General features: G+C 59.8%; 1 protein-coding gene across 1 annotated transcript in view; it reads left to right on the top strand.

Moving 5' to 3' along the window:
* Positions 1-12,763, top strand: part of pou2f2b (POU class 2 homeobox 2b) — a 1,400,389-nt gene that overhangs the window by 912,190 nt on the left and 475,436 nt on the right. Inside the window, exons 3-4 of the mRNA XM_072470112.1 lie at positions 4,191-4,225; positions 9,393-9,455. Of these exons, the coding sequence (XP_072326213.1) occupies positions 4,191-4,225; positions 9,393-9,455 (98 nt within the window). The remainder of the gene's footprint in view (positions 1-4,190; positions 4,226-9,392; positions 9,456-12,763) is intronic.

The following is a 12,763-nucleotide window of genomic DNA, read 5'->3' as shown; positions in this document are numbered from 1 at the left end:
TGGACCTGGTATTGGGGAATGAGCCCGGCCAGGTGGTAGATGTTTCAGTAGTGACCACAATTCAGTAAGTTTTAAAGTACTGGTGGACAAGGATAAGAGTGGTCCGAGGATGAATGTGCTAAATTGGGGGAAGGCTAATTATAACAATATTAGGCGGGAACTGAAGAACATAGATTGGGGGCGGATGTTTGAGGGCAAATCAACATCTGACATGTGGGAGGCTTTCAAGTGTCAGTTGAAAGGAATACAGGACCGGTATGTTCCTGTGAGGAAGAAAGATAAATACGGCAATTTTCGGGAACCTTGGATAACGAGAGATATTGTAGGCCTCGTCAAAAAGAAAAAGGAGGCATTTGTCAGGGCTAAAAGGCTGGGAACAGACAAAGCCTGCATGGAATATAAGGAAAGTAGGAAGGAACTTAAGCAAGGAGTCAGGAGGGCTAGAAGGGGTCACGAAAAGTCATTGGCAAATAGGCTTAAGGAAAATCCCAAGGCTTTTTACGCGTACATAAAAAGCAAGAGGGTAGCCAGGGAAAGGGTTGGCCCACTGAAGGATAGGCAAGGGAATCTATGTGTGGAGCCAGAGGAAATGGCTACTAAATGAATTAGTACCAGAGGTACTAAATGAATACTTTGCATCAGTATTCACCAAAGAGAAGAAATTGGTAGGTGTTGAGTCTGGAGAAGGGTGTGTAGATAGCCTGGGTGACATTGAGATCCAAAAAGACGAGGTGGTGGGTGTCTTAAAAAATATTAAGGTAGATAAGTCCCCAGGGCCTGATGGGATCTACCCCAGAATACTGAAGGAGGCTGGAGAGGAAATTGCTGAGGCCTTAACAGAAATCTTTGGATCCTCACTGTCTTCAGGGGATGTCCCGGAGGACTGGAGAATAGCCAATGTTGTTCCTCTGTTTAAGAAGGGTAGCAAGGATAATCCAGGGAACTACAGGCCGGTGAGCCTTACTTCAGTGGTCGGGAAATTACTGGAGAGAATTCTTCGAGACAGGATCTACTCCCATTTGGAAGCAAATGGACGTATTAGTGAGAGGCAGCATGGTTTTGTGAAGGGGAGGTCGTGTCTCACTAACTTGATAGAGTTTTTCGATGAGGTCACTAAGATGATTGATGCAGGTAGGGCAGTGGATGTTGTCAATATGGACTTCAGTAAGGCCTTTGACAAGGTCCCTCATGGTAGACTAATACAAAAGGTGAAGTCACACGGGATCAGGGGTGAGCTGGCAAGGTGGATACAGAAATGGCTAGGTCATAGAAGGCAGAGAGTAGCAATGGAAGGATGCTTTTCTAATTGGAGGGCTGTGACCAGTGGTGCTCCACAGGGATCAGTGCTGGGACCTTTGCTGTTTGTAGTATATATAAATGATTTGGAGGAAAATGTAACTGGTCTGATTAATAAGTTTGCAGACGACACAAAGGTTGGTGGAATTGCGGATAGCGATGAGGACTGTCAGAGGATACAGCAGGATTTAGATTGTTTGGAGACTTGGGCGGAGAGATGGCAGATGGAGTTTAATCCGGACAAATGTGAGGTAATGCATTGTGGAAGGTCTAATGCAGGTAGGGAATATATAGTGAATGGTGGAGCCCTCAAGAGTATTGAAAGTCAAAGAGATCTAGGAGTACAGGTCCACAGGTCACTGAAAGGGGCAACACAGGTGGAGAAGGTAGTCAAGAAGGCATACGGCATGCTTGCCTTCATTGGCCGGGGCATTGAGTAGAAGAATTGGCAAGTCATGTTGCAGCTGTATAGAACCTTAGTTAGGCCACACTTGGAGTATAGTGTTCAATTCTGGTCGCCACACTACCAGAAGGATGTGGAGGCTTTAGAGAGAGTGAAGAAGAGATTTACCAGAATGTTGCATGGTATGGAGGGCATTAGCTATGAGGAGCGGTTGAATAAACTCGGTTTGTTCTCACTGGAACGAAGGAGGTTGAGGGGCGACCTGATAGAGGTCTACAAAATTATGAGGGGCATAGACAGAGTGGATAGTCAGAGGCTTTTCCCCGGGGGAGAGGGGTCAATTACTAGGGGGCATAGGTTTAAGGTGAGAGGGGCAAGGTTTAGAGTAGATGTACGAGGCAGGTTTTTTACGCAGAGGGTAGTGGGTGCCTGGAACTCGCTACCGGAGGAGGTGGTGGAAGCAGGGACGATAGTGACATTTAAGGGGCATCTTGACAAATACATGAATAGGATGGGAATAGAGGGATACGGACTCAGGAAGTGTAGAAGATTGTAGTTTAGTCGGGCAGCATGGTCGGCACGGGTTTGGAGGGCCGAAGGGCCTGTTCCTGTGCTGTACATTTCTTTGTTCTTTGTTCTTGTTCTCTGACAATGCAGCACTCCCTCAGTACTGACTCTCTGACAGTGCAGCACTCCCTCAGTACAGTCCCTCTGACAATGCAGCACTCCCTCAGTACTGTCCCTCTGACAGTGCAGCACTCCCTCAGTCCTGACCTTCTGACAATCCAGCACTCCCTCAGAACTGACTCTCTGACAGTGCAGCACTACCTCAGTACTGACCCTCTGACAGTGCAGCACTTCCTCAGTACTGTCCTTCTGACAATACAGTGCTCCCTCAGTACTGACCCTCTGACAATGCAGCACTCCCTCAGTACTGACTCTCTGACAGTGCAGCACACCTTCAGTACTGGCTCTCTGACAGTGCAGCTCACCCTCAGTATGGACTCTCTGGCAGTGCAGCACTCCCTCAGTACTGACTCTCTGACAGTGCAGCCCTCCCTCAGTATTGACCCTCTGACAGTGCAGCTCACCCTCAGTACTGACCCTCTGACAGTGCAGCACTGTCTCAGTACTGACTCTCTGACAGTGCTGCACTCCCTCAGTACTGACCCTCTGACAGTGCAGCACTCCCTCAGTACTGGCTCTCTGACAGTGCTGCACTCCCTCAGTACTGACCCTCTGACAGTGCAGCACTCCCTCAGTACTGACTCTCTGACAGTGCAGCGCTCCCTCAGTACTGACTCTCTGACAGTGCAGCACTCCCTCAGTACTGACTCTCTGACAGTGAAGCACTCCCTCGTACTCACCCTCTGACAGTGCAGCACTCCCTCAGTACTGACTCTCTGACAGTGCAGCACTCCCTCAGTACTGACTCTCTGACAGTGCAGCACTCCCTCAGTACTGACTCTCTGACAGTGCAGCACTCCCTCAGTACTGACTCTCTGACAGTGCAGCACTCCCTCAGTACTGACTCTCTGACAGTGCAGCACTCCCTCAGTACTGACTCTCTGACAGTGCTGCACTCCCTCAGTACTGACCCTCTGACAGTGCAGCACTCCCGCAGTACTGACTCTCTGACAGTGCTGCACTCCCTCAGTACTGACTCTCTGACAGTGCAGCACTCCCTCAGTACTGACCCTCTGACAGTGCAGCACTCCCTCAGTACTGACTCTCTGACAGTGCTGCACTCCCTCAGTACTGACTCTCTGACAGTGCAGCACTCCCTCAGTACTGACCCTCTGACAGTGCAGCACTCCCTCAGTACTGACTCTCTGACAGTGCAGCACTCCCTCAGTACTGACTCTCTGACAGTGCAGCACTCCCTCAGTACTGACTCTCTGACAGTGCAGCACTCCCTCAGTACTGACTCTCTGACAGTGCTGCACTCCCTCAGTACTGACCCTCTGACAGTGCAGCACTCCCGCAGTACTGACTCTCTGACAGTGCTGCACTCCCTCAGTACTGACTCTCTGACAGTGCAGCACTCCCTCAGTACTGACCCTCTGACAGTGCAGCACTCCCTCAGTACTGACTCTCTGACAGTGCAGCACTCCCTCAGTACTGACTCTCTGACAGTGCAGCACTCCCTCAGTACTGACTCTCTGACAGTGCAGCACTCCCTCAGTACTGACTCTCTGACAGTGCAGCACTCCCTCAGTACTGACTCTCTGACAGTGCAGCACTCCCTCAGTACTGACCCTCTGACAGTGCAGCACTCCCTCAGTACTGACCCTCTGACAGTGCAGCACTCCCTCAGTACTGACCCTCTGACAGTGCAGTGCCCTTTCATTTGGTTGGACACCGATGAATGCAGCAGGTTAGACTGGAAGGGTACCTCAGTAGTGACGGATCTGAGGTGGAGAATTTCTTCATCGTCTTTTGTGTGCTGTCAGTTATTGTGTAATGATGATCTTCCTTCTTTACATTACAGACTCTGAGAAAAATGGAGCAGACACCAATCTGCAGGTAGACACGGGCACCATATAACATTCCGGGACAAAGTGATGTCTGAGTGTTCTGGTGGGTGGGGCTGGAGTCAAGGGTGGGCCGGGGACATGAGGGGGGCCGAGTTTGCACGTGGGTATAGTCAGATAGGGAGTGAGGTGGGGATAGGTAGCAGGGTGGGGGTGGGGAGCAGGGTGGGGACGGGGAGCAGGGTAGGGATGGGGAGCAGGGTGGGGATGGGGAGCAGGATGGGGATGGGGGTGGGGAGCAGGGTTCAGGTGGGGAGCAGGTTGGGGGTGGGGAGCAGGGTGGGGATGGGGAGCGGGGTGGGGTTGGGGAGCAGGGTGGGGGTGGGGAGCGGTGTGGGGGTGGGGAGCAGGGTGGGGTTGGGGTTGGGGAGCAAGGTGGGGGTCGGGTTGGGGGCAGGGTGGGGGGAGCAGGGTGGGGGTGGAGAGCAGGGTGGGGGTGGGGAGCAGGGTGGGGATGGGGATCAGGGTAGGGATGGGGAGCAGGGTGGGGGTGGGGAGCAGGGTGGGGATGGGGAGCGGGGTGGGGGTGGGGAGCGGGGTGGGGGTGGGGAGTAGGGTGGGGATGGGGAGTGGGGTGGGGTTGGGGAGCAGGGTGGGGGTGGGGAGTGGGGTGGGGGTGGGGAGCGGGGTGGGGGCGGGGTGGGGGTGAGGAGCGGGGTGGGGAGCAGGGTGGGGATGGGGAGCGGGTTGGGGAGCGGGGTGGGGGTGGGGAGCGGGGTGGGGGTGGGGAGCGGGGTGGGGGTGGGGAGCGGGGTGGGGGTGAGGAGCAGGGTGGGGGTGGGGAGCAGGGTGGGGATGGGGAGCAGGGTGGGGGTGAGGAGCGGGGTGGGTGTGGGGAGCGGGGTGGGGATGGGGAGCGGGGTGGGGGTGAGGAGCGGGGTGGGGGTGGGGAGCGGGGTGGGGATGGGGAGCGGGGTGGGGGTGAGGAGCGGGGTGGGGGTGAGGAGCGGGGTGGGGATGGGGAGCGGGGTGGGGGTGAGGAGCGGGGTGGGGGTGAGGAGCGGGGTGGGGGTGGGGGTGGGGAGCGGGGTGGGGATGGGGAGCGGGGTGGGGGTGAGGAGCGGGATGGGGAGCGGGGTGGGGATGGGGAGCGGGGGGGGGATGGGGAGCAGGGTGGGGGTGGGGAGCGGGGTGGGGATGGGGCGCAGGGAGGGGGTGGGGAGCAGGGTGGGGGTGGGGACCGGGGTTTGGGTGGGGAGCGGGGTGGGGAGCTGGGTGGGGGGTGGGGAGTGGGGTGGGGTGGCGGTGGGGAGCGAGGTTTGGGTGGGGAGCGGGGTGGGGGTGGGGAGCGGGGTGGGGGTGGGGAGCGGGGGTGGGGATGGGGAGCGGGGTGGGCATGGGGAGCGGGGTGGGGATGGGGAGCGGGGTGGGCATGGGGAGCGGGGTGGGGGTGAGGAGCGGGGTGGGGATGGGGAGTGGGGTGGGGGTGAGGAGCGGGGTGGGGTTGAGGAGCGGGGTGGGGGTGGGGAGCGGGGTGGGGATGGGGAGCGGGGTGGGGGTGAGGAGCGGGTTGGGGATGGGGAGCTGGGTGGGGGCGGGAAGCAGGGTGGGGGTGGGGGTGGGGAGCGGGGTGGGGGTGGGGTGGGGGTGGGGAGCGGGGTGGGGGTGGAGAGCAGGGTGGGGGTGGGGAGCGGGGTGGGGAGCGGGGTGGGGAGCGGGGTGGGGAGCAGGGTGGGGGCGGGGGTGGGGAGCAGGGTGGGGGCGGGGGTGGGGAGCAGGGAGCTGGGTGGGGGTGGGGAGCGGGGTGGGGAGCGGAGTGGGGATCAGGGTGGGGATGGGGAGCGGAGTGGGGTTGGGGAGCAGGGTGTGGGTGGGGAGCGGGGTGGGGTTGGGGAGCAAGGTGTGGGTGGGGAGCAAGGTGTGGGTGGGGAGCGGGGTGGGGGTGGGGAGCGGGGTGGGAGATGGGGAGCTGGGTGGGGGTGGGGAGCAGGGTGGGGGTGGGGAGCAGGGTGGGGGTGGGGAGCTGGGTGGGGAGCGGGGTGGGGGGTGGGGAGCGGGGTGTGGGTGGGGAGTGGGGAGCGGGGTGGGGAGCGGGGTGGGGAGCGGGGTGGGGGTGGGGTTGGGGAGCAGTGTGGGGGTGGGGAGCGGGGTGGGGATGGGGAGCGGGGTGGGGTGGGGAGCAGGATGGGGGTGGGGAGCGGGGTGGGGTTGGGGAGCAGGATGGGGGTGGGGAGCGGGGTGGGGGTGGGGAGCAGGGTGGGGTTGGGGTTGGGGAGCAAGGTGGGGGTGGGGTGGGGGGGCAGGGTGGGGGTGGCGAGCAGGGTGGGGGGGCAGCAGGGTGGGGGTGGGGAGCAGGGTGGGAATGGGGAGCAGGGTAGGGATGGGGAGCAGGGTGGGGGTGGGGAGCAGGGTGGGGATGGGGAGCGGGGTGGGGTTGGGGAGCAGGGTGGGGATGGGGAGCGGGGTGGGGTTGGGGAGCAGGGTGGGGGTGGGGAGCGGGGTGGGGGTGGGGAGTAGGGTGGGGATGGGGAGCGGGGTGGGGTTGGGGAGCAGGGTAGGGTGGGGAGCGGGGTGGGGGTGGGGAGCGGGATGGGGGTGGGGGGCGGGGTGGGGGTGAGGAGCGGGGTGGGGGTGGGGAGCAGGGTGGGGTTGGGGAGCAGGGTGAGGGTGGGGAGCAGGGTGAGGGTGGGGAGCAGGGTGAGGGTGGGGAGCGGGGTGGGGGTGGGGAGCGGGGTGGGGGTGAGGAGCAGGGTGGGGGTGAGGAGCGGTGTGGGGGTGGGGAGCGGGGTGGGGATGGGGAGCGGGGTGGGGGTGAGGAGCGGGGTGGGGGTGGGGAGCGGGGTGGGGAGCGGGGTGGGGATGGGGAGCGGGGTGGGGGTGGGGAGCGGGGTGGGGGTGAGGAGCGGGGTGGGGATGGGAGCGGGGTGGGGGTGGGGAGCGGGGTGGGGGTGAGGAGCGGGGTGGGGGTGAGGAGCGGGGTGGGGGTGGGGAGCGGGGTGGGGATGGGGAGCGGGGTGGGGGTGAGGAGCGGGTTGGGGATGGGGAGCAGGGTGGGGATGGGGAGCGGGGTGGGGATGGGGAGCAGGGTGGGGTGGGGAGCAGGGTGGGGGTGGGGAGCGGGGTGGGGATGGGGAGCAGGGAGGGTGTGGAGAGCAGGGTGGGGGTGGGGACCGGGGTTTGGGTGGGGAGCAGGGTGGGGGTGGGGAGCGGGTTGGGGAGCTGGGTGGGGGTGGGGAGTGGGGTGGGGGTGGCGGTGGGGAACGAGGTTTGGGTGGGGAGCGGGGTGGGGGGTGGGGACCGGGGTGGGGGTGGGGAGCAGGGTGGGGGTGGGGAGCGAGGTTTGGGTGGGGAGCTGGGTGGGGGTGGGGAGCGGCGTGGGGGTGCGGAGCAAGGTGGGGGTGGGGAGCAGGGTGGGGGTGGGGAGCGGGTTGGGGGTGTGGAGCGGGGTGGGGTGGGGAGCGGGGTGGGGGTGGGGAGCAGGGTGGGGGTGGGGGTGGGGAGCTGGGTGGGGATGGGGGCGTGGGGTGGGGGAGCAGGGTGGGCCTGGTGAGCACGGTGGGGGTGGGGAGCAGGGTGGGGATGGGAGCAGGGTGGGGGCGGGGAAGCAGGGTGGGGGTGGGGGTGGGGAGCGGGGTGGGGAGCGGGGTGCGGGTGGGAGCGGGGTGGGGGTGGGAGCGGGGTGGGGGCGGGGAGCGGGGTGGGGGTGGGGAGCGGGGTGGGGAGCAGGGTGGGGGTGTGGAGTGGGGTGGGGAGCGGGGTGGGGAGCAGGGTGGGGGCGGGGTGGGGAGCAGGGTGGGGAGCGGGGTGGGGGTGGGGAGCGGGGTGGGGAGCGGGGTGGGAGCAGGGTGGGCGTGGGGGTGGGGAGCGGGGTGGAGTTGGGGAGCAGGGTGGGGAGCGGGGTGGGGGTGGGAGCGGAGTGGGGATGGGGGTGGGGAGCGGGGTGGGGGTGGGGAGCGGAGTGGGGATGGGGGTGGGGAGCGGGGTGGGGGGTGGGGGTGGGGAGCGGGGTGGGGGATGGGGAGCTGGGTGGGGGTGGGGAGCAGGGTGGGGGTGGGGAGCAGGGTGGGGGTGGGGAGCGTGGTGGGGGTGGGGAGCAGGGTGGGGGTGGGGAGCGGGTTGGGGGTGGGGAGCAGGTTGGGGGTGGGGAGCGGGGTGGGGGTGGGAGCAGGGCGGCGAGCAGGGTGGGGGTGGGAGCGGGTTGGGGGTGGGGAGCTGGGTGGGGAGCAGGGTGGGGGTGGGGAACGGGGTGGGGGTGGGGAGCGGGGTGGGGGTGGGGAGCAGGGTGGGGGTGGGAGCAGTGTGGGGATGTGGAGCCAGAAGTGATGGTGTGGGTAGGAATTTTTTTAGGGGAGGATGGTGGGGAGTATTATGGGATATTGAGTGAAGGGAATGTTGTGGGACAGGGCGGAGTGATGAGGAGATGGTGATCGTGTTGGGGGCTTGAGGAATGTTGTGGGATGTGGGAGTGATGGGGAGGGTGGGAGGGTGTTGGGGGTGGGAGGAATGATGCGGGAAAGGGGAGTGATGGGGAGGGGGTGCGGAGTGTTGGGTGTGACGGGGTAATGGTGTGGGATGGGGACGGGGAATGATGATGGACAGGGGGAGTGATGGGGAGGGGTGCCGAGTGTTGGGGATGGGGGAATGATGTGGGATGGGGAGGATGGAGGGGGGCGGTAGTGATGTGGGGGACTGGGGGATGGTGTGGGACAGGTCGAGTGATGGGGAGGATGGGGGGAGTGTTGTAGGGGTTGGGGGGATAGTGTAGGATGGGGGAGTGTTGGGGGTGGGGGAATGGTCTGGGGGATTGGGAATGGTGTTGGACAGGGTGGAATGATGGAGAGGACGGGGGGGTGTTGGGGACGTGGTAATGGTGTGGGACAGGGTGGAATGATGGAGAGGACGGGGGGGTGTTGGGGACGTGGTAATGGTGTGGGACAGGGTGGAATGATGGAGAGGACGGGGGGGTGTTGGGGACGTGGTAATGGTGTGGGACAGGGTGGAATGATGGAGTGGGGGTGGAGTGTTGGGCAGGGTGTGATTGGTGTTGGACACTGAGTTTTGTCAGGGCCAGTAGCGGGGGAGCGAGGGTTGATGGGCTGATTAACGGTTTCTAAGTAAAGTATTAGCGTCATCCGGTCTCTCCCTTACATGTCGGGCCTGCAAGGACGTTGTGAGGATTTTGATCTGAGATTAACTCAATGTGTCTGTTTCTGTTTCAGACGCACTCAACCAAAGTCCCATCATTTTTAACATCGCCTGCTTCTTCCAACTTCAGTACCAAGGTAAGACTCGCTGGACGAAATGCACCCCTTATCGACAACGGCAGGGTACATGTCCACACATAGACAGCAACGGACTCAACTTCCTGTAACAGGCCCCAACACCAGGTCAGATTCTCAAACTCCTCAATCCCAGGCCAATCTCACACAAAGAACAAAGAAATGTACAGCACAGGAACAGGCCCTTCGGCCCACCAAGCCCGTGCCGACCATGCTGCCCGACTAAACTAAAATCTTCTACACTTCCTGGGTCCGTATCCCTCTATTCATCCTATTCATGTATTTGTCAAGATGCCCCTTAAATGTCACTATCGTCCCTGCTTCCACCACCTCCTCCGGCAGCGAGTTCCAGGCACCCACTACCCTCTGTGTAAAAAACTTACCTCGTACATCTACTCTAAACCTTGCCCCTCGCACCTTAAACCTATGTACCCTAGTAATTGACCCCTCTACCCTGGGGAAAAGCCTCTGACTATCCACTCTGTCTATGCCCCTCATCATTTTGTACACACCACATTTCATCTCATCCACCGACAGTGTTCGAGCCCATGCAGAACCCAGCTAAAACCAGTGTCGGTGCTAGAAATCCCCAGAGCAGTGACAGCTCGACACTTTCCCATCGAATACTCCCAGGACAGATTCAATGTGGGATTAGGAACGGAGTAAAGATCCCTCTGCATTGTACAGGACAGGTACAGCTTGGGGTTATATGCAGGGTCAAAGATCCCTCTACACTGTCCCCATCAAACACTCCCAGGACAGGTACAGCACAGGGTTAGTTTTGTGAGGGCCAAGAAGAATCCAGCACGAGTTTTAAGGATACAAAGTAATAACATTTATTTACAATAACATATCTATATAACAGCAGCAGCAACTTCCCTTGCTGCACACTCCTTCCTGCTGGTTCCTAAACTGGCCAGCTTTATTTATACTAGGAGTTTACTAATAGTTTCTCCGCCCCCCTCATTGGGGAAGCTCATACTCCCACAGGATTGTGGGATTGTCAGTAGTCCCCAGCCAATGGTAAGTAGGCAGGTTATAACAGTTAGATACAGAGTAAATCTCCCTCTACACTGTCCCCATCAAACACTCCCAGGACAGGTACAGCATGGGGTTAGATACAGAGTAAAGCTCCCTCTACACTGTCCCCATCAAACACTCCCAGGACAGGTACAGCACAGGGTTAGATACAGAGTAAATCTCCCTCTACACTGTCCCCATCAAACACTCTCAGGACAGGTACAGCACGGGGTTAGATACAGAGTAAAGCTTCCTCTACACTGTCCCCATCAAACACTCCCAGGACAAGTACAGCATGGGGTTAGATACAGAGTAAATCTCCCTCTACACTGTCCCCATCAAACACTCCCAGGACAAGTACAGCACGGGGTTAGATACAGAGTAAAGCTCCCTCTGCACTGTCCCCATCAAACACTCCCAGGACAGGTACAGCACGGGGTTAGATACAGAGTAAAGCTTCCTCTACACTGTCCCCATCAAACACTCCCAGGACAGGTACAGCACAGGATTAGATACAGAGTAAAGCTTCCTCTCCACTGTCCCCATCAAACACTCCCAGGAAATGTACAGCACGGGGTTAGATTAAGAATAAAGCCCCAACTACAATGTTATGAAAGTGCCTCAGGTTAGTGACATCACATCAATTGACAATCTGGGTTATAGGTCAGAGATGATCTGTTCTGAAGGTGAGGCGATGAAAGTAATCTGATGATAATGCTGTGTTGAAGGAACATTTGTGTGTGTTTGTAGCGAAGGGTTTGTTGCTGAGGAGGCTTTCATGCCACAGATTCTGAATCTCTCTCCTGTCTTTGTGACTAACATGTTTATCAAACACTTTCATCTCTGCGGAGTTAGTGAGTCAAATATTTTCCAGCTGAGCGGTGGTGTGGGGAAGCCCCTCTCTCTTCTGGTTTGTAGCAAACAGGAAGCAGCATGCCACTCCTTTTTGACAGTGCTCAACCCTTCCAGCCAAGCCCAAGCAGAAAGGGACCACACACAGAATGCAGCTACACTGAGAAAAACAGCAAACCGTGAACAAACTCTGTAACTCTGTCGCCATCTCCGTACAAATGGAAAAGAACACGTTCCTGTTTGATCGAGCCTGCGCCAGACCTGGTGCATCACAGCAACACAAACCCAGTTCCTGTAACGCACACCAGAGCAACAACAGGACAAAACAAGGAAAGGACAGGAATAGTGAATAGGGAAGAAACAGGAATAGAGAACAGGATGAACACAGGATCAGAGAACAGGATGAACACAGGATCAGAGGACGGGATGAATACAGGATCAGAGGACGGGATGAATACAGGATCAGAGGACGGGATCAAAAAAGGAATAGAGAACCGGATAAATACAGGATCAGAGGAAGGGGAAAGTACAGGAACAGAGAACGGGGTGAATACGTGGGGCGTCATTCTCCGACCCCCCAGCGGGCCGCCGTGAATCCCGCCCCCGCCGGTTGCCGAAGTTTCTGGTACCGGATATTCGGCGGGGGCGGGAATCGGAATCCCCTGCTGGATTCTCCGGCCCGGATGGGCCGAAGTCCCGCCGATACATTGCCTGTCCCGCCGGCGTAAATTAGAGTACCTATTTACCGGCGGGACAAGGCGGCGTGGGCGGGCTCCGGGGTCCTGGGGGGGGCGCGGGGCGATCTGACCCGGGGGGTGCCCCCACGGTGGCCTGGCCCGCGATCGGGGCCCACCGATCCGCGGGCGGGCCTGTGCCGTGGGGGCACTCTTTCCCTTCCGCCTCCGCAACGGTCTCCACCATGGCGGAGGCGGAAGAGACTCTCCCCACTGCGCATGCACGGGAAACTGTCAGCGGCCGCTGACGCTCCCGCGCATGCGCCGCCCTGACATGTCATTTCCGCACCACCTGGCGGGGCAACAAAGGCCTTTTCCGCCAGCTGGTGGGGCGGAAATCCCTCCGGCGTCGGCCTAGCCCCTCAAAGTTGGGGCCTGACCCCCAAAGATGCGGAGCATTCCGCACCTTTGGGGCGGTGTGATGCCCGTCTGATTGGCGCCGTTTTGGGCGCCAGTCGGCGGACATCGCGCCGTTTGGGGAGAATTTCGCCCATGATCAGAGAACGGGATAAATACAGGATCAGAGGAAGGGGAAAGTACAGGAACAGAGAATGTGGTACATGGAGGAATTGGGAAAGGGAAAATACAGGAATACAACAAGGGATAAATATAGGAATAGAGAACGGGGTGAATATAGGAATAGAAAACGGTGAACATAGGAATAGAGGGCGGGATTCTACAATGGGGGCAGCACGGTAGCCTTGT

The sequence above is a fragment of the Scyliorhinus torazame genome, chromosome 12, assembly GCF_047496885.1.
Source record: "Scyliorhinus torazame isolate Kashiwa2021f chromosome 12, sScyTor2.1, whole genome shotgun sequence".
Taxonomy (NCBI): Eukaryota; Metazoa; Chordata; class Chondrichthyes; order Carcharhiniformes; family Scyliorhinidae; genus Scyliorhinus; species Scyliorhinus torazame.
The sequence above is the reverse complement of the archived record's forward strand: the minus strand, read 5'-3'. Positions and strand labels throughout refer to the sequence as shown.